The 22,043-nt window shown below is 44.7% G+C and overlaps 1 protein-coding gene across 2 annotated transcripts in view; it reads left to right on the forward strand.

The window, feature by feature from the left end:
* Window positions 1-22,043, forward strand: part of ARHGAP21 (Rho GTPase activating protein 21) — a 141,830-nt gene that overhangs the window by 107,411 nt on the left and 12,376 nt on the right. Inside the window, exons 21-22 of one of the 2 annotated variants that reach the window (XM_085879126.1) lie at window positions 9,189-9,230; window positions 15,754-15,859. In XM_085879126.1, the coding sequence (XP_085735252.1) occupies window positions 9,189-9,230; window positions 15,754-15,859 (148 nt within the window). The remainder of the gene's footprint in view (window positions 1-9,188; window positions 9,231-15,753; window positions 15,860-22,043) is intronic. The other variant, XM_085879127.1, reaches the window with a different exon arrangement.

Here is a 22,043-nt window from a genome sequence, read left to right on the forward strand (position 1 = left end):
ATTGTTATGGTTCATGCCAGTTACCTGATTCAAATCTGACAAGTCGCCTCTGCAAACCTAACGGTCAAACATTTTGGGGTCTTCCCCACCGGATCACCTGTCTAAATGCTAAATACCGGATGGATTGTGAGTCCAAATCTGCCAATCATTACGATGATGATTATAATTCAGCCAAGCGAGCCTGACGTGCGACGCGGTCCCGGTGTGCGTTGTTGAAAAAACGTGGCCAATCAATCCATTAACCGGTCTCTCGTTAATCACCAAAGAGGAACCATGACAGCCCAAATTCACTCTGAGACCAAGTGTATTTAATAATCAATGGTACAGGGAGGGGATTATAGAAGATGCAATAACAGTACATATTAAATAAATCCATTACCCACAACCAATGATGTGCAAACAGACCAAACTATTGGGATTCCTTCATTAGCCTATTATTATTATTATTATTATTATTATTATTATTATTATTATTATTATTATTACGTGTCTACCTCGAGGCACCGAAGCGACTGCACCAGTTACTGCAGGATTTCACAGTTTAAAAAATTTAAGGACAATAATATGCCCTGTTTGTTGTTTTACCGGTGAAACAGGCAGATGACAAGAGACAGAATGATCTTTTATAAGTATTATTCATTAACCCTCACTGTCTACCTTTTAAAAAATAATACCAATTTGAAAGAAACCCGAATGACTTTCTGAAGAATCCCCAAATTGATAAAGTACAAACGTCACAGTTATCAATGCAGCTATGAATTAACTCACGACTTTTGAGGTGGCAAATTATCTCAGGTAACCAGGTTGTAACTCCAGCAGGTTACAACTAGGTAAGGGTCGACTGTGAACACGTTCAAAAGGATCTTGTCCATTGGGTGCGCACATGATGAATCCGACGTGCCAGTTGCATTGTAAAAGTCCTCTGAGGGTGAAGCCTTGTATCACCAAGGTATGCAGATGAACCCAAGTCCACAGATCAATCTGAGACGTTTAATTCGAGACTGCACGCTGTTAAGGACGATGCATACTGCCAGCAGGTGAGGAGAAAGGGAAAAGAACAGGCAGGCTGCCGTCTCTATGCAGCCAGTGAGGAGATGCCTGCATTGAAGAGAACTCCAAGAAAGCAGCAGGGCAGCAGATTTGATGAGTAGGGCGACCAGCGTACAGCATCTTGAAGCTGGTTCTTTACTCAGGGAATGGAGTCGCTGTACCATTTCAGGTTCGCATACAGAAGACGCCTGATTCCACCTTTACTGGATGAGCCAGTTATAAAATGAATTTTGCCACATGAAATAGAGTACACAGCCATTTCTTCTCTCTCCTGTCTGAAGCAAACTATTGACTCATTTTATAGCCTCCTCAAGTGTCAGCAAGCCTTTTGATCTTCGTAAAACGTTAGCGTTGGCAAGATCAAATGCAGCTCCTATCTGGTTTTCTTCTCTCTTGTTGTGGTCATAGCCGAGCCACGGCAGCTTTTGATGCACCTCCTATCTCGTTTTGTTGCCATTCCAAAGCACTTGTCAAAGCCTTGGCTGACATTGGTCATTGTGACCTTCTACAAGCCAACTTGGACTATGAACTGTGAAAGAGTCCAATCAGGCAGATCAATGATGTGTATATATATGTATATATATATATATATATATATATATATATTGTTACGTTTGGGGGGGGGGTATGCATTCAAAGGGTAATTAGGATGTTTAATTAGGTATGCCATGCTGTTCGAGTTTACCAGGATCTCGATGTAATAAGTAGCAATTCAGTGGTGATAAGTTGTCTAGTAAATGTTCATTTCTTCAAGGGGGAAATGATAATTATTGTCACATAATTAGATAGGGACACGGGATAGGGTAAGTGTGTCTGCGTAAACCCCTTTTGGTATTCTCTGGAGACTGGCCGTGACGTCACAGGACAGTGCAGCGGATGGCTCTGCCCCGTGATCACGATTAGCAGAAGGCGACGGCGGTGGGCCAATAAACGGCTCGATTGGAAGTGACGAAGACAGGAGGATAAAAAGGTTCTGTTCGGGGTCGAAAAGGAAGAGGAAGAAGATTACAACCAAAAGATCGTTTTTTTTTTGGTGGGGAGGCTGTTGCGCGGGGAGCGTCCTTGTTGTGCTGATTCGATCGTGTTCTTGATCGTGTCTTGGAGCCTTGCTGAGCCTCGTGCCTCACCTTGGTTGGCTCTGGGGTTCTGCTGACTCGGAGTACGGGGTCGAACGGCGGGCGGACCTGCCTCCCTCTCCTGCTCGCAACTTGGCGCCAGAACTGGTTCCCTGGCGGCTGTGAGCGGACTTGGGCCAAGACCAGGAGGTCGACAGCACCACGGTTTCTCCTGCCCCCTGACGAGAGCAAGGCCAGCTCGTCCGACGCCGATCCAGGGACAGTTGCGTCCACACCACGGTCCAGCCTGACCACCAGAAATAGCTACGTTTTGTGTGTGTGTGTGTGTGTGTGTGTGTGTGTGTGTGTGTGTGTGTGTGTGTGTGTGTGTGTGTGTGTGTGTGTGTGTGTGTGTGTGTGTGTGTGTGTTTTTGGCGCCTTAGAGGAATTGAGAACTGTATATTCATTGGAATTGTCTGTGTTTTTCCCCACGCCCGATCCCACACCATCCCGTCGAATCGCCCCGGATCCCTCTTCTTGCCGAGTCTTGTTATTTCTGGTAATAATAAAAAACAAATAAACATCATCAACTCAGTGAAAAGTGACTCGTGCCACCTTCCTCGTACCGTTTGCGGTAGAGCGATTAGAACCGCCATGTTTGGGTTATAAATAAATAAACCGCCTCCATCGTTTCGGCTCATTCTACGTTGGCGGGACTGTTCAAGTCCCGTGGACGTCACATTGGTTTCAGGGTGTTGGATGTTCGAACCCCTCTAAATTATATTTGGTATCGGGAGAATATACCAAGATTAAAATCCCGCCACGAATTGGAATATAAAATTACTACAGAAAAGCGCACGAGCGCGGGAAAATTTTGGCGGGATTTTTCAAATTTAAATTAATTGGCGGCAAACGGGACTTCTGCACCATGGCGGATGTGCAGATGTTTGAGGAGGAAGGCCACGTGTCTGGCAGCGAGTCGGGGGAAGAGGGGAGAGACGGGGGTAGGGTTGGAACCTCCCCCATTCCGAGCGTGGACCGTGCTTCATCGTCCGTAACGGAGCCGGCAGTGCCGGAAACCGGCACGATGACGATCTGGACAATGTTGGAACGTTTAATGAGTGCAATTACAGCACAGGGGGCAAAAATGACGGCACAGGGGGCACAAATGGCAGAAATGACGGCACAAATGGAAAATCGATTCGTGACACAGAGGGCAGAAATGACGGCACAAATGGAAAATCAATTCGTGACACAGAGGGCAGACATGACGGCACAGGGGGCAAAAATGACGGCACAAATGGAAAATCAATTCGTGACACAGAAGGCAAAAATGACGGCACAGGGGGCAGAGATGGCGGATCGATTGGGGGTAATGGGGGAACAGTTGGGTGCACGGATTGATTTAATGAGGGATGAATTGGGGGAAAAGATGGAGAAAATGAAAACTGAGATGCAGGAGTGTGTGGATGTTAAATTGGGAGAAATACAAAGTAAATTCGAGGATAGATTGGAGGAAACAAAGGTAGAAATTACATTGGAGGGGGAAAATATACGAAAAAAATTGGTAGATAAAATTGATGCAACGAACATTCGGGTTGATAAAGTGGATGAAAGCCTGGAACGTCATCATGCCTGTGTGGATGCTCGTATGCAGCTGCAGGTTGAAGAGTGGGGAGAGCTGAGGAAGCAAGGGATGAATTTGGCGGAGGAGGTAAAAGGATTGGAGGCTCGTTTGGACGAACAAGATAAAATTATGAGCCAAGATGAAGTCTTAGATAAAGGCCTGGTAGAGCCGTCTTTTGTAAGTAGAGTGTCCGGGTTGGTTGAGGAGCAGCTACAAACTCGCGACGGAGCCTTGGAGGAGGTTGTGCGGGCCCAGAAGATCCTGCGGGAAGAGGTGAATCGGTCCATTCAATGTTTGGAACAGGAGGCAAAATTGACCCATGAGACCCTCACCACAAAACATTTTTGGCCACAGTGGGCTCCGAAATTGGATACGCAGCCACAAGGGTGTTTGATCCCTGGGCTGGATTCGGACAAGGGAGAAACTGAGAAGCGGGCCACCGTAAAAGTGATCCCCCTGGTAAATTTTGACGGGTCAGGGAGCGTTGAAGCTTTTCTGACGCAATTTGAGTGCATTTCCCGACTAAACGGGTGGAATGAGCGGGAACGTACAGGGAATTTGGTGGCAACGTTGCGGGGACCAGCCGCAGATGTGTTAAACGTGATCGCGGAGGGATGTTGACCAGCTCCCACATTTGCGAGGCGTTGAGCCGTCGGTTTGGGTTCGCGGCAAACTGTGATCTGGTGCAGGCCCAGCTCCAGCACCGCAGATTAAAGCCGGGTGAGACAGTGCAGGAGCTGGCACAGGACATTTACCAATCAGTCAGGATCGCGTATCGGGACCTTACAGTGGAGGCGTGGGACAGACTGGCACTTGAGAAATTTTTAGCTGCTCTTCCTGACCCTGAGGTCCGAGCGCTAGTGGAGTTACAGGATCCACCCACCGTGCACCGAGCGGCCGAGTGCGCGGCCAGGCTGGCCTCGTGGAGGCGGCCGGGTCGGGTGCCCGAGAGGCCATCGGTGACGATCCGACAGGCGGAGATTCAGGATCAGGGAGGGGGGCTGGGAGAAATTGGCATTAACCAAATGTTTCAGGAAATTTGCCAGAAACTGTTAAGTTTGATAAAGGGTAATTCAGTAGTTGGTGCGCCAAAGCGGCGGGGTCCAGCCCAGCCAATAGAGCAATTTGATTATGGCCGAGGGGGTCCGGAACCGGAAGAGACATTTCACCGATACTCACGGGGGCCTTTTATGGGGAGTTGTTTCCGGTGCGGGCGAAGAGGACACATGCAACGATATTGCCGGTACCCGGCGATGGAGGGACCCTCCAATCGACTTTTAGACTCGGAGAGGGTGAATCCTCCTGCTGAACCGCCAGGTCTATCCGAGATGCCCTTTCATAGGTCGGGTCCGGAGATCACTGTCAGGGGTCGGGAAGACTAGATTGGGCTGAGCATATACAGCCATGCTCGGCTGCTGAGATTGTGGCGAAGTGCCCTCCTTTGGTGGAAAAAAAAATGAATTGTGGGAAAATTGGCATGGGTTTGTAAGTTCTGCTGGGTTTTAGTGACAATAGGGACAATTGGTAATTGGTAACAAAGCGGGCACGAGTGGCTGTCCAATGGCTGGTGCGTGGATCGGGTGAGGAAAAGTGCTGTGAGTTGCTTCAAGTTAAGAAGTGAAATGTATGGTGCACACATTGATTTTTATTGGACATGGTGTGGTAACAGGGAAGGTCATGGTCGGTGAAGTGTTAGAAATGCAGGTGTCACATGTAAGGCCGATGGGGTGGGGGAGTCATGTTGGTTTTGTGGGTGGGGATGATGTGCTTGTCCACAGGGATTTCTGAAGCTCACGGTGAGCGTGAATTGCGACCCCCTTCAAGGAGATTCACCACCTGGTGGCTAATGGTGACAGTGTCTGGAGGCAACTGGGAGAGGGTCTGGTTGGGCGACCAAGGCGGGTAGGACCTTGGCGACCCAGGAAGGCCAGAGGAGCCAGTGAGACACCTTCCAGAGTGTTGTACGGGATTAGAGGTGATGGCTACCAGGGGGAGGGAATCAAAGGGAGCGAGGCGGAGAAACGTCCGGGTTGGACTAAAGCTTACCTGTGGGCATGGTTGCACCTGAGATGCCCCCATCATCTTGTGGTAACCTACCCCACGGCCATGACAGGATTCAGCCTGCATGATTAAAATGAGGACCATGACCAAGAAATGTGATGATGACCATGGTGTGAGTGTTGTGAAGATGTGTGAGTCCCACTCGATCCCGCACAACTTGACATGTGCAGCAAGGGCATGATGTCCGCATAATTTTGGGGCAAGCAGATTTGAAAATTGGCTCCCCAGTTAACGCTGGGTCTATTAGCATCCACTGGGGGAGGCGGTCAAGTGTAAATATCCTGTGAATAGTGTCGTTAAGGCTTAGAGTAGGAATGTAAAGTATAAGTGTTGTGTTTTTGTGGAACCTTTTGTTTCCCCTCCCCAGATCACTGGAAGAGTGCTGGGCAAGAGCGATGATCCAGAAGATGGAGTGCAACTTCGCTCAGTGCTCTCATGTGATAAAATAAAAAATAAAAATAAAAAAACGAATGATTGTTTAGGCGAGGATAAGGCCATAAGGGGGTAGTACATTAGGCAGGATAGGTAAGTTAGCTGCGACTCGCTGCCCATTGCCCCTCCTACTTTATTTCGTTAGGTTAATTAGGTGTGAGTCAGTAAGTGTTAAGGCTGGTACGGTAGCGCCTGTGATATACCTTGCAGGAGCTGCGGTACCAGAGGAGGGGGCAGTGTTACGTTTGAGGGGGGGGTATGCATTCAAAGGGTAATTAGGATGTTTAATTAGGTATGCCATGCTGTTCGAGTTTACCAGGATCTCGATGTAATAAGTAGCAATTCAGTGGTGATAAGTTGTCTAATAAATGTTCATTTCTTCAAGGGGGAAATGATAATTGTCACGTAATTAGATAGGGACACGGGATAGGGTAAGTTTGTCTGCGTAAACCCCTTTTGGTATTCTCTGGAGACTGGCCGTGACGTCACAGGACAGTGCAGCGGATGGCTCCGCCCCGTGATCACGATTGGCAGAAGGCGGCGGCGGTGGGCCAATAAACGGCTCGATTGGAAGTGACGAGGACAGGTGGATAAAAAGGTTCTGTTCGGGGTCGAAAAGGAAGAGGAAGAAGATTACAACCAAAAGATCGTTTTTTTTTGGTGGGGAGGCTGTTGCGCGGGGAGCGTCCTTGTTCTTGTGCTGATTTGATCGTGTTCTTGATCGTGTCTTGGAGCCTTGCTGAGCCTCGTGCCTCACCTTGGTTGGCTCTGGGGTTCTGCTGACTCGGAGTACGGGGTCGAACGGCGGGCGGACCTGCCTCCCTCTCCTGCTCGCAACTTGGCGCCAGAACTGGTTCCCTGGCGGCTGTGAGCGGACTTGGGCCAAGACCAGGAGGTCGACAGCACCACGGTTTCTCCTGTCCCCCTGACGAGAGCAAGGCCAGCTCGTCCGACGCCGATCCAGGGACAGTTGCGTCCACACCACGGTCCAGCCTGACCACCAGAAATAGCTACGTTGTGTGTGTGTGTGTGTGTGTGTGTGTGTGTGTGTGTGTGTGTGTGTGTGTGTGTGTGTGTGTGTGTGTGTGTGTGTGTGTGTGTGTGTGTGTGTGTGTGTGTGTGTGTGTGTGTGTGTGTGTGTGTGTGTGTGTGTGTGTGTGTGCGCGCTTGGCGCCTTAGAGGGATTGAGAACTGTATATTCATTGGAATTGTCTATGTTTTTCCCCACGCCCGATCCCACACCATCCCGTCGAATCGCCCCGGATCCCTCTTCTTGCCGAGTCTTGTTATTTCTGGTAATAATAAAAAACAAATAAACATCATCAACTCAGTGAAAAGTGACTCGTGCCACCTTCCTCGTCCCGTTTGCGGTGGAGCGATTAGAACCGCCATGTTTGGGTTATAAATAAATAAACCGCCTCCATCGTTTCGGCTCATTCTACGTTGGCGGGACTGTTCAAGTCCCGTGGACGTCACAATATATATATATATATATATATATATATATATATATATATATATATATATATATATATATATATATATATATATATATATATATATATATATATAACAAGAACGATGTAGGACCCAACTCAGAGCCCTGAGGAACACGTACATTATACATTACGGGCACAGGATGACTGTTCCTCGTACACCACAGAAATTTGGCATTTGCAAGGAAATCAGAAATTGCAGCAAGCAATTTTCTATAGATGCCATATGACTTTTAGCTTGTGGGTGAACCCCTTGTGCCACACTTTGTCAAAAGCCTTTCAGATGTCAAGAGCAACGACCCTGGCTCCACCACGATCATCCAAAGCCCTATTCACATGTTCAGGGATTAGGGATAGAACACCACCAGAAGATCTTGAATGTCACAAGCTATATTGGGCATTAGTTAGAAGGTTGTGGGCTTCCAGATGACTCATTAGTTGTACTTTGATGAGCGATTCAAACACTTTGCTCATAATGGGTAGAAGGATAATATGCCGATCGTTGGAAGGATCTGATTTCTCACCGGAATCTTTAAATACAGGGTTTACAGAAGCCTACTTCCATCTTGGTGGAAGCACAGACTTTGGCAGACACAAACTATACAACTTTTAGAGAACAGAAGATGGTTGTGGTGAACACATCTTCAAAGCAATTGCAGAGATTCAATCTGGTCCAGTAGCTTTTCAGATGTCAAGCCCTTGAATAATCTTAGCAACTTTCCTTGGCATGATGATAATCGTGGAAACACTGGTGTCAACACAGGAAGGGCAAGCAAGCAATGGGTGTCCATTGTCTTCATAGAGTTTGTAGCAAAACGCCCAACGAAGAGGTTGACTTTATCAAGAGAAGTAAGCACTTCGGAAGAGAAGAGAACAGGAATCTGATTGATTATGGTTGAGAATGCTGTTGGCAATTCCACAAAAATCTCTGTAACCTACCTGTTGACACAGCCTTCAAATTCCCGGTTTTCCTTCCTGAAAGTCCCTGTCGTGTCCATCTTGTTTATCCCGTGTACCCCGCCCCATTCCTTAACCTTCCACAGATCTGCTGATGTCCCTGTTCCCCACTGTTGTTGTGCCTCCCTCTCCTACCCCTCTTGTCTCCTGCTCCCTTTGTTATATGTTCTGTGCGTTAGCTCTTATACGAGCCTCAACAAAGTACACAAAAAAAATTCCATTGTCCCATTTGCGATTCATTTGCAAGCTCCTCAATGGGCCTTATAGCAATGTAAAATGAAAGTGCTCTTGGAGAAGATTTGCAAAAATATTGAGGAAACCTACCCCCCCTTTCCTTCCCCTCTCCCCCACCTCATCTCCTACTCCCCATCCACCCCACCTCCTACTCCCCACCCACCCAAACCCACATTTCAGTCAAGTCGGTGATTATAAACTTTGACCTTTTAACATTATACTTGTAATTGATGTATATTTTCTGTAACATTTTACCATTTATGTATTTTTTTATAGCAGGGCTGGTTTTTCAAAGACGAAGTTGGAGAAGAAGCGATGGTGAGTTGGCGTTGGAGGTGGTGAGGAGTTGAGATATTGCTGAATAGTGTTTATTGTCACATAACCTGGTTGGCTGTATCAGTGTCGCTTATCAATGTGAAGTTTTCAAAGCTGGAATAGAAAAAAAAAATGGCCTTTAATTACATAAAAATGTTGAGAGCGACCAATCAAGGTCCGGGTTTGGAAACCTGTAATCACTCGTGTATAAGCTGCACTTTTTCCTGAGAAATATCTGATCAAAATTTGGGGTGCGTATTATCCACGAAAACTAAAGTGCAAGCTCTAGTTCTCCAGATTTCTTGCACAGACACACGACCAACCTTCATGACTGGATGCAATCTTTACAATGCAATGCATTGTGGGACATCTTATGCAACATTGAACGTATTTTTTTTTGTTCTGAATAACCATTATTTCGATGGAAGAATTAAAATTGTTCGGTTATAATACATTGGTTTGCTTTTAAAACCATTTTAACTAACTTTTAAAAAAATATAAACAACCATAGCAGCAAAATAAACTTGGGGATCAACATGTGCGTTGCAGCACAGCAGACTGCTTGAGAATTACGGTAAGTGAAAGATCCCCTGAACACTTAAGAATTACTCACGAGCTCTTACTGTGCTAATGTGATAGATGTCACATATCACTCAGTAAGAGTCGTTCGGTACATTCATCATGTTACGTCATCGTTCATCATGTTGTGTTTCATACAAGTTAGAAGTCATCTGTTGTGTTGAATTGATCATCATCTAAAATTGCTTTCTTTATAGATCAGTAAACACTGTTTTTGAGTTAACAAAATTTCCAGTCCTGAGCTGGAGTTAATTTGTAGAGTGTGTGGGTTATACCATAGCTTGAGAAAAATGCCAGGGGCATAGAAAAGGCCCCTTTCTATGGTATGTGCCATGTGGCAAACTATAGAAAAGAAGAGCATTGCATGGCTTGTAGAAAATACCAAACAATAGAAAAGAAAGGACATCCTTGGAAAATGCCAGACGATAGAAAATAAAGCTCATTCAAAAAATCTCGTGTGTATGCTGTACCACCCTTGTGCTCTTCAGAGGAACCAACTAATGCTCAAGAACAGTTCATATAAATGAGCACCCACTTTTAAACAAATTAATCACACATTATCTTATGTGTGTTCATTTTCAAGGTACGCAAAAAACATTATGTACTGACGAGTTTTAACCTATATATGTGGGGCACCCCTTTAAATGAACTTTTCTGGAGCATTACTTGGTCAGGCCCTGAACGTGGTCAGGCTCGCTTTTCCAAGGGAACTCCTCGTAGTTCTAACAAATAGTGGGTGGTCACTAGCCTGCATACAGAGGGGGGTGGGTGGTTTTGAAACCCGGAAGTAGAGCGTACGTACTTTATGAACTGCCCCTATTCCAGTCTGGCACAGAGTTACTTTCAACCTCTGGCAGAGATGACCGGCACTCCCGCTCAGGAGTATTTTTGTAACATTATTCTTCTGGGAAAACCTATTTTGCAGTAAGCTAATTCGCGATACACTTGGTTGTTCAGGAACACACCCGAGCGTATGGTGAGGTATTACTGTACTGGTCTATGTATTAAAATTTTAGGTAAGTCTTTCTATTCTTTTTTTGGCAAGTGCAACACAAACTCGTGTGTGCATGCGCGCAATATGTATATGTGGGAAAATTATGTGCGCAGACCTGGAATCGACCCCAGGTCCTCTGGTGAACCGTACCAGTGGTCTGCCATCTGAGCCATCTGGGCGACCCACAGGTTAAGCAACGCAATTCTCCCACACATAGATGCCACTCTCTTTCCCCCGCTGCTTCTGGGACAGTCTGTGCTCCATTATTTTAATTGCTGAGCATCAAGCAAAGAAGCAGCACGTACCATTTCTGAAGTCTTTGCTATGCCTCTGTCAGGGTCGGAACCGAACCGCTGGACCTCTCAGCTTCAGTGCACGCTCCACATATTATGCCGCTGAACTTTACCATTGTTCCCCTATTCCACGAGTCTCGAGACCTGTATAAAAAGAGGGACAAAATCGTATCTCGACTGCATTTGGCACCCTAATGCAATCAAATGCTGAGTACTTTCTTAATTGCCAACCTTCATCACTTCGTTTCTGTGCTGTTTCTTCAATCTCCCATTTTATAATACAGTAGCAGGGGCTACCCGGCGCTGCCCGGCTGGGTAAGATTTTCCCGGCAGTGGTTTCAGGACATGTGTGACATTGAAAAGCTATGGAATTATTGCCCTCATGGTGGTTACCTTTTGCCTGCAGGCTGGTGACAGTGCTGCCTGACGCCCACATCCTAGTACACACATTATAATGACCTTTGATGCCCTCAAAATGGATTTCAAGGCCAACGTGTGTTAGCAACCTTGCCCAGATTCTGATGTACTTACACCCAACATTTGGGGCCTCTCGATGCTACGGTTCAGCTGTGAAACAATAACACGCACACATACACAAACACTTTAAAACATGTATATACTGTAGATTAAAAGGGGCTTGCCTCTCCTCTCAAGTAAAGTTACTCTTTGAAAAAAGGAAATTGTTAATTTAATTGCACAACCTCTTGTAAGGTTATTTTATATAATCCTCATTGTGCTGATTATCGTTTGTGAACTTCACCCGTTCCTGGAAGGACGAGAGAGAGAGAGAGAGAGAGAGAGAGAGAGAGAGAGAGAGAGAGAGAGAGAGAGAGAGAGAGAGAGAGAGAGAGAGAGAGGAAGAGAGAGAGAGGAAGAGAGAGAGAGGAAGAGAGAGAGAGGAAGAGAGAGAGAGGAAGAGAGAGAGAGGAAGAGAGAGAGAGGAAGAGAGAGAGAGGAAGAGAGAGAGAGGAAGAGAGAGAGAGAGGAAGAGAGAGAGAGGAAGAGAGAGAGAGGAAGAGAGAGAGAGGAAGAGAGAGAGAGGAAGAGAGAGAGAGGAAGAGAGAGAGGAAGAGAGAGAGAGGAGAGAGGAGAGAGGAGAGAGAGAGAGAGAGAGAGAGAGGAGAGAGAGAGAGGAAGAGAGAGAGAGGAAGAGAGAGAGAGGAAGAGAGAGAGGAAGAGAGAGAGGAGAGAGAGAGAGAACGAGAGAGAGAGAGAGAGAGAGAGAGAGAGAGAGAGGAGAGAGAGAGAGAGGAAGAGAGAGAGAGGAAGAGAGAGAGAGGAAGAGAGAGAGAGAGAGAGAGAGAGAGAGAGAGAGGAAGAGAGAGAGAGGACGAGAGAGAGGAGAGAGAGAGAGGACGAGAGAGAGAGAGAGAGAGAGAGAGAGAGAGAGAGAGAGAGAGAGAGAGAGAGAGAGAGAGAGAGAGAGAGGACGAGAGAGAGAGAGAGGAAGAGAGAGAGGACGAGAGAGAGAGAGAGAGAGAGACGAGAGAGAGAGAGAGAGAGAGAGAGAGAGAGAGAGAGAGAGAGAGAGAGAGAGAGAGAGAGAGAGAGAGAGAGAGAGAGAGAGAGAGAGAGAGAGAGAGAGAGAGAGAGAGAGAGAGAGAGAGAGAGAGAGAGAGAGAGAGAGAGAGAGAGAGAGAGAGAGAGAGAGAGAGAGAGAGAGAGAGAGAGAGAGAGAGAGAGAGAGAGAGAGAGAGAGGACGAGAGAGAGAGAGAGAGAGAGAGAGAGAGAGAGAGAGAGAGGACGAGAGAGAGAGAGAGAGAGAGAGAGGACGAGAGAGAGGACGAGAGACGAGAGAGAGAGAGAGAGGACGAGAGGACGAGAGAGAGAGAGAGAGGACGAGAGAGAGAGAGAGAGGACGAGAGAGAGAGAGAGAGAGAGAGAGAGAGGACGAGAGAGAGAGAGAGAGAGGAGAGAGAGAGAGAGGAAGAGAGAGAGAGGAAGAGAGAGAGAGGAAGAGAGAGAGAGGAGAGAGAGAGAGAGGAAGAGAGAGAGAGGAAGAGAGAGAGAGGAAGAGTGAGAGAGGAAGAGAGAGAGAGGACGAGAGAGAGAGGAGAGAGAGAGAGAGGACGAGAGAGAGAGAGAGAGAGAGAGAGAGAGAGAGAGAGAGAGAGAGAGAGAGAGAGAGAGAGAGAGACGAGAGAGAGAGAGAGAGAGAGAGAGGACGAGAGAGAGAGAGAGAGAGAGAGAGAGAGAGAGAGAGAGAGAGAGAGAGAGAGAGAGAGAGAGAGAGAGAGAGAGAGAGAGAGAGAGAGAGAGAGAGAGAGAGAGAGAGAGAGAGAGAGAGAGAGAGAGAGAGAGAGAGAGAGAGAGAGAGAGAGAGAGAGAGAGAGAGAGAGAGAGAGAGAGAGAGAGAGAGAGAGAGAGAGAGAGAGAGAGAGAGAGAGAGAGAGAGAGAGAGAGAGAGAGAGAGAGAGAGAGAGAGAGAGAGAGAGAGAGAGAGAGAGAGAGAGAGAGAGAGAGAGAGAGAGAGAGAGAGAGAGAGAGAGAGAGAGAGAGAGAGAGAGAGAGAGAGAGAGAGAGAGAGAGAGAGAGAGAGAGAGAGAGAGAGAGAGAGAGAGAGAGAGAGAGAGAGAGAGAGAGAGAGAGAGAGAGAGAGAGAGAGAGAGAGAGAGAGAGAGAGAGAGAGAGAGAGAGAGAGAGAGAGAGAGAGAGAGAGAGAGAGAGAGAGAGAGAGAGAGAGAGAGAGAGAGAGAGAGAGAGAGAGAGGACGAGAGAGAGAGAGAGGACAAGAGAGAGAGAGGACGAGAGAGAGAGAGAGGACAAGAGAGAGAGAGAGAGAGAGAGGACGAGAGAGAGAGAGAGAGAGAGAGAGAGAGAGAGAGAGAGAGAGACGAGAGAGAGAGAGAGAGAGAGAGAGAGGACGAGAGAGAGAGAGAGAGAGAGAGAGAGAGAGAGAGAGAGAGAGAGAGAGAGAGAGAGAGAGAGAGAGAGAGAGAGAGAGAGAGAGAGAGAGAGAGAGAGAGAGAGAGAGAGGAGAGAGAGAGAGAGAGAGAGAGAGAGAGAGAGAGAGAGAGAGAGACGAGAGAGAGAGAGAGAGAGAGAGAGAGAGAGAGAGAGAGAGAGAGAGAGAGAGACGAGAGAGAGAGAGAGAGAGAGAGAGAGAGAGAGAGAGAGAGGACGAGAGAGAGAGAGAGAGAGAGAGAGAGAGAGAGAGAGACGAGAGAGAGAGAGAGAGAGAGAGAGAGAGAGAGAGGACGAGAGGACGAGAGAGAGAGAGAGAGGACGAGAGGACGAGAGAGAGAGAGAGAGGACGAGAGAGAGAGAGAGAGAGAGAGAGAGAGGACGAGAGAGAGAGAGAGAGAGAGAGAGGACGAGAGAGAGAGAGAGAGAGAGGACGAGAGAGAGAGAGGACGAGAGGACATTGTCATCGGTCTGTTTGTCATTGTGTTATTGAGTGAGTCTTCACGCAGATCTATTTTAGATTGACTGTTCCTGCGCAATTCTCACGTAATCAATGTCCCCCTGTGATACTCCCCCATTTTATAGCTCTTCCTATTTTTATGCGGTGAAGCCGCTTCAATATTGGGTATGTCCGTCCATCCATCCATCACAAATGAAGAAGAAGAACCTTTCGAACACACCGTGTTTAATTCTAAAGGCTTCTGATGCTTTTTAAAGGGTAATTCTAAAAGGGACTCATTCCTTTCTCGGCTTTGCCTATTTCATACTAAAATTCCAAACAATCGCTTGCTTCGGACACGTGTGTGTTTGGTTCTTTTGTTGTTGTTTTTATCATTCTAATTAATTACTTTATTTCCAATAATAAGATTGGAAGGAATGTGTTTAATTTAACCAATAGCAGTGGCTATTTAACTAAATATTTTTAACCATTTAACTAAATAGCAGTGGAAGATTACACAGATGTGCAGCATCTATAGCCACAGCAAATTGTGTTTTGACACAACATTCACAGCATTTGTCGGTCCTTTCAGTGCACCTCAGCCCACAAGCCTGGCTATCACACCCAGGCAGGCTTAGTCACATTTAACGTTGACTGGCTCAGCTCATGGTCTGAGGTGCGCATTGCAAGGCCTATACAAACTCGACAAGTGTGTGCCCGGTGGCATTACGCACTGGTCTTGAGCAAAGTTTGACAAAGTTATCTCATTTGAGCATAAATGTTTTGTCTGAGTTGACCACAGGTTGATTTCATACCTTGAATGTGAATTTTGTCAAGGTTAGCTGCACTGCGTCTCTTTGCGTGAGTCCACACTGGTTCACAGATCTGCTGCAATGTATACGTCCTGGCGAGACTGCATTGTTAAATGCTCTCTATCTTGTTTGAATTACCACAGTCTCTCTGCTGGATATAAATTCCATCGAAGGGGTGAGAAATAAAAATCTTTGTCCCACTTTCATTTCTTACTGGAGTGTTGATGCTTAAAGGGATTGTAGTGCAGGCTTTATGGGTTGAGCAGCCTTTTGGCATTTGATATTCCTTGTGATTTTGTCTGAAAATCGGTTTTTATTTTATTTTATATCTACTTTTCTAAAACAGTGGTGATGTCACACTGTTGTCTTCTTTTTTTTTTGTATGTACGTTTTCAGTAATGGCAGAAAAAATTTGGCCGGGATGTAAATCAACATGTTTTGTGTACTTTTGACCCAAGCCAGATATCCGTGTAGTGACATCATAACTGTTGTTGCTCACCACAGACACCACTCGAAGACAAAGCTCCTGTCGAATCTCAGCCCGTCCCCAACATCGATCATCTACTCATTAATATCGGTCGGACGGGACCCGCCTCAGAGGATCTATCCGGTAAGGCCTGAGAACTTGGGATACATGCAGTATCTGGCTCTTCTTACGTATTAATTAATGTTTATTTGGAAAAAAAAGATGTGCAATTTATATAGTTTTTTATATTCAAAAAAAATATATATATATATATATATATATATATATATATATATATATATATATATATATATATATATATATATATATGCAGGTATAAAAAAACCCAATAAATTTGAAGCAATGTATTGGCATCAGGAAGTTTATGCAATACTGAGTGGAATGCTGGGGCAGTGTGTGTATTGTCAGGCAAAGCACCTGGTGGTTTGTGTGATTCACCAGGTGGGTTGCTCTGTACCACTTTCCATGGGGTTGCCATGTGGTGAGCGGAGTGTTGGGGTGTAAGATGTTGAGTGGCACTGTGCCAAAGTAGCTGTTGTTTTGTCATTGTTAGCTAGCTGTGTAATGTGTACTTTGGATGGAAGACTGCGGTGAAACAAAGGTAAGCATCTGCCTTTTAAAATTTCATTTCCTCTTCACCTTTCGTCGCATTAACAGTTGACTCGTGCTCTAGCCTTATCTGCATCATCAGAGTGTGCGCAATACCGTACGTACTGCCACCTTTGTATCCCAGGCATTCTTCTGTCTTCACCTGTTTTATCTTTAAAGCTATGCAATTCAACTATTTTTTTTCTTCTCCCCAGACACCTTTCCTTTTACTGGGATTAAAACTGCCTATATCATCAACTTCGATGGATGGACTATAACCAATCCTTATACTCTTTCAATCGAGAAATTTTAAAGGTTATTGTGTTCCATTGTTTGCTCATCTTGCAAATGTATAATTTTATCAAGAATAAAACTATTGTTTTTATTAAAACTCAAAATATATGCCAAAGGTCCCCTATTTCGTTGAAAATCAAATTGAATGCCTTTTTTATTTTTCTTTCTTTTTTGAGACCTGGTCATTTATACTTTCATTATTTATGATACTTCCCCCTTTATCCCCAAACTTCCCTCTCTATTCTTCTCTCTAATATGCCCTTTTGACACTGCAAGTGAGGTCATGCCACACCAAATCCTGTGCATAGGAGAGATTAGAGGAGAATTTTTTTTTGTCATTGATCCTTCCCCGATAGCATAGAGGAAGGCTTATTAGTGTTGTCGAGTTTGTTTCGACAATTAGTGCCCCCATTGTTTTATAGTACCACAGTTTCTTAGACCCCTTAGGAGTACTGAACCACCATTTAGAATTTAGTTTTTTAGCTCACCTGGAATCATCATCACTTGTGATGTACCATAGTTTGTTCATGGCATTAAAAAAACATAAAATCCATAGGTATTTACTTTCTTCTCCATTACATATTTTATGGGTCATCCATGACTACCAGGGGTTCTCTGGTTGTCTTATCCAACCACTACCAGGTGAGCGTCCAGGGATATTGCCCCTTTGTTTTTGTCTCTGCCGACAAAGTCATCGGAGGCATTAAGTCTTCCTGCACTCCCAGCACGATCAATTTCCGAGCTGTATCTCAGAGCCGGCTGGGACTTTCAGAATGAAATTTTGCATCATTCAATAATGGGAGTAAAAAGTATGCTGGGTTGACATCATATATTTGACCTTGACCTACTATTTAAGCTCATGACCCAATTATAGACATTTTAAACATTTTTCACCATAACTTGACTATGGTTTGTCCGACAGGAATGAAATTGCCCTTTCTAGATATCTAGTTATATTTCTTGTTTTCTTGGCTTGCTCGAGTGACAATGAAAAACCAACTTCACTACTCTCCTCCCATGTACAGATGGATTTGGTGCACAACCTGGCACTTTCGGTGTGAAAAGATTGTTAGCTTGTCCACCACTTGTGCTTCTCCCCCACCCCCTATCACTCCCCCCACAAAGTCCCCCCAAGCTCATTTTAATTTAATTCCCTGTTAGTCCTGGGTTTTTTGTTTGTTTGTTTTTTCACCTCTGTACAACATTTTAGTTGTGACTCAACCCCCTTTCCCACCCCCACGAATTCCCCAGACCTGCCCAAAATGTATTCTGGGTCCTTACTTTTAAATTCACACTTCTTCCACTTCTCCCCGTACACTTATTAATCTCGACTATATTTCTAAAATTCCTTTAAAGCCTTTCTCTCCCAAAACCTCTTCATCCTGCACCACGTGAAATAAGTTACAATCTCTCCATACTGTTTAACCATATGTCATTGTTTAGTTGTTTTGTTGTTTTTTTTTCTTTGTTTCTTTTTTCCCCTCCCCCCCCCCCACTCCACCCATCCTTTCCTAAACACTCAGTACCTTAGTTTTTCTCTTTCTGAAATGAAACATTAACATCTTATTTGCTTCTGTCATATGTTCTCTCCCTTCTTATAATTCTAACATCCTTCCACTTTTCTTGCATATTTATACACAGATACATGATGCATCTTTCACTGAGGTTTACGTTGATGTTTTTCCTGAAATTGAGTGATTTGATTGTTGAAGTTGAGTAATTTGATAGTTTTATGTGTTACACCTAAACTATTTAATTCTTGTTAGAATGGGATTTCTTTCCAATTTATGGCCATTCACTTTCAGATGATATAAGTAAATTAAAAAAAAACTTCCCTCACAATTTGTGTGGAAGGAGCTTCATGAAGGCAGGCCCGAGACCATATTCCCGAGCCAGTTTTCAGGTCGAGACGTTTTGGTGCAGTGCAGGGGGTGGTCATTTCCATTCGTTATCTGGGACTTTTCCAGAAGTCACGGAGTTCACGCCTCAAGCTCAGGAGACCGGCGAGCCGTCGCTCATGAGCACGCTTGTAGCTCTGGTGGACGGTTTGAATTGTGGAAAGAAAGAAGAAGCTTGTTCTAAGTGCAGCTGTCTGCTGTGCAGAACTTCACATCGATTTTAAACCACTTACAAGCATAGCAGTTCATGCATTCATTTTCATTAAAAAAAAAAAACTGTGTTTGGATGCTCAAACTCATTCGATTTCTTGCAATTTTTTTAAAAGCAGACACTGTGGAGATGTAAAATGGTATGCATTTGGTTGTCTTTTTTTTGTCGAGTGTGTGTGTGTGCTTCTTTTCTGTTTATTGACAAGTCTGCTTTCAGTATGCAGTGGCAGTTTTCATTGTCTATCCTGGTACCTGCCAGCCTTGTGAGACAGTTTAGCTTTTTACGACCGTCTGTAAATAGTCATTTTGATACAACCAACCTGTCCCATCATGTAAGTCAGAGTACCCCATCCCTCCCTTTTTTTTTGCATGGCGTGCATACGTACACACACACACACACACACACACACACACACACACACACACACACACACACACACACACACACACACACACACACACACACACACACACGTACGTTTAAAGTGGATTTATTGTCTACGCTTTCAATTTTGCTTTAGGATTTAACATTGGATAAGCCCAAATGGGCTTTTCCAAATCAGTTTTTACTGTATTTGCTGAAACACCCACATCGAGATATTTACAACGGTTAGCTGCGAGTTGTGCCAAGAACTTTGGTTTGAGCAGAATCCAAAGCTTATAGACTTTTTAAGCCCAAGTAATGCACATATTTCTGCTTCTCAACATTCCCTAAACATACACTTTCTTCTTCAGGAAAGATCCCAACAATTATTTTGTCACACAAAATAATACCTATCTGCACGATGTTATTGTGCGGTGTATGAGCATTACTTTAGCGTGCAATATGCCGGTCTCCCCCATGCTCGTTTATCAAATGTCTTTCGGTGTAACATATAAGTTTGTTAGCATTTTAATTTCGAAGGCATAGTGCAGCATTTATTTTGAGGGGTGAGGGTCAAGGAAGTGTGGAGGGTAATTGTGATGTCCTTACGGATGGATGATTTTATTAACTGGATAGTCCACATTATGTGTTTGGCACTTAACATTTACTGCATATTCATTTGACGTTATTAAAAGCACTAGTGCATGCCCGTAGGTACATGCTTGTACGTGCGTGCCCATATGTGCAAACCAAAAAAAAAAAAAACTTTCAAACCGCGTGCCAGAAACAACAACCACACAGGCCGTTCCTTCGCTCTCATGTGCCGTACGTGCGTGGCCGTACGTGCAAAAAAACCCCCCAAAAAACCTTTAAAACAGCTTGCCAGAAACAACCACACAGGCCGTTCCTTCGCTCTCGCATGCCCGTACGTGTGTGCCCATACGTGCGTGACCGTACGTGCAAACCAAAAAATATAAAAAAAACTTTCAAACAACCACACAGGCCATTCCTTTGCTGTCGTAAACGACGACTGGATTGGGGCATTGTGTTTAAGAAAATCGAGAAAGTACAGAAATCGAGAAAGAAAGAATACAGTAAGTCGATAAATTAAGAAAAAATCGAGAAAGAATACAGGAAGTCGTCATGATCCGGAAGTTCGCATATCGCAGTTACGATTCTTCGCAATTTAGTTTTAATGGCCAATTATTCAATTAGCGCCAATGTATTTTGCCTTTTTGCAATGTCATCGCAAGGAAAAACAAGAAGAGAAGAGAAAAAAACAACAAAAAAAACGTACGTTCAAAAAAATAAAAAAAACTTTCAAACTGCGAGCCAGAAACGACAACCACACAGGCCGTTCCTTCGCTCTCGCGTTCTCGCGACAACCACACTTCCACACACAGAGTTAATTAAAATCAAGTTTACCTCCCTGTCTTTGCTTGCCATGACATTCGCTGCCATGTGACTGGCACTGCCCGTGACGTCATCATCGGCCGGCCACGCACCGACCTACGCAGCCACGCCTACGCAGCAACGTGTCATGTCATTGGTTGGTAAATAAATGGCCATAACTTGGGAAGTACTTGTCCGACTAATATCAAACCTTGAAAAGGCACATCCTCAGGTCCCCAGCAATATACCTGGCAAGTTTCAATTAGATCGGACTGGTGGTTGTCGAGAAACAGCGGTCACACACACACACACACACACACACACACACACACACACACACACACACACACACACACACACACACACACACACACACACACACACACACACACACTGCTGGAATTATAGATAGATGAATTGCTCAAAATTGAAGCGATCATTATTTATTTATTTATTTTGAACCACCAGATTACCTAAAATAAAAATGTTCTCAACTTCGGATTCCATATTTCAGCTGTTATTGGAAATGTATTTATTTATTTTTGGATTTATTTTTTTTTATTTTGGCCTTACTTATTTTCCCCTTGTTGCAAACAAAGCACAGAATATAAACCCTGTGGATGACCATAGAATGTACAAGTCTGTGCTGTGGGATTTTTCTTCAATCACTATATAAAATGGCACTTCGCAAAACACGTTGTCCTTGCATAGAAATCATGGCAATGCTATCATAAAATACAATGTTCCCTTTTTTTTTTCATTCGTAACCCCCAACAGCAAATGCCACACTATTCTAATGGCAGTTCGTTAAAATTCGTTTCATATTTGAGGCAATATTCAAACACCCTTTTTAAAACCATTTTCTCATTCTGAGAACAACTCCCCCCCCACTCCTTACCCAGCCAAGTTTTTTTTACTTTTATTTTCTATTTTTGCAAGAAGTTACATATTCAAAAGTGCTGTTTGATCAGTTATCTTGGAAGGTTGGCAGTTACCAAATTTTCCACATGCCGTGTGCTTCGGGAGGTGGTGGAAAGTCTTTCTTTGTGCCTCTGCATGAAAGCCTAGCGTTCCCTGGTGGGTGTATGGATGTGCAGACATTCCATCTTGAGCACTAGCATGGCATGGTGACTCGCGGTGAAGCCACACATCGAGCCCAAGCCTGTGGGACTGCATCCTGATGTTGAGGCGGTATAGCGCACAGCACGCAGTTTTGCTAGCCAAATGTACGCCTTTGTAAAGGCTGCCAAGCTTGCCGGTGCTTTCCCGTTGTTCCTCGTTTGCTTGCGCACCTTTGTGCGGTTTGTGTTATTCGATAACCAATAACGGTTTGGTTTTTTTTCATTGTTATTTTAAAAAAAATTTGCAGTGCCTTTGTTTTATGACTGGCTTATCATTAACTTACAAAGGTGTACATTTGACCATTTAGAAGTCATTATCAGCATTTGGAAGATGTTTTGAAACGACTTTTTTTCTGAAGGACAGAAAAAAAAAATAAAAGCAATAAATTTGAAGCAATTTTTCAACCGTTGCACCGATTTCAGCGTTCCTCTGAGAACAC

Source organism: Eptatretus burgeri, chromosome 4 (assembly GCF_056783735.1).
Source record: "Eptatretus burgeri isolate ZD-2024b chromosome 4, Ebu_testis_v1, whole genome shotgun sequence".
In the NCBI taxonomy this organism is placed as follows: Eukaryota; Metazoa; Chordata; class Myxini; order Myxiniformes; family Myxinidae; genus Eptatretus; species Eptatretus burgeri.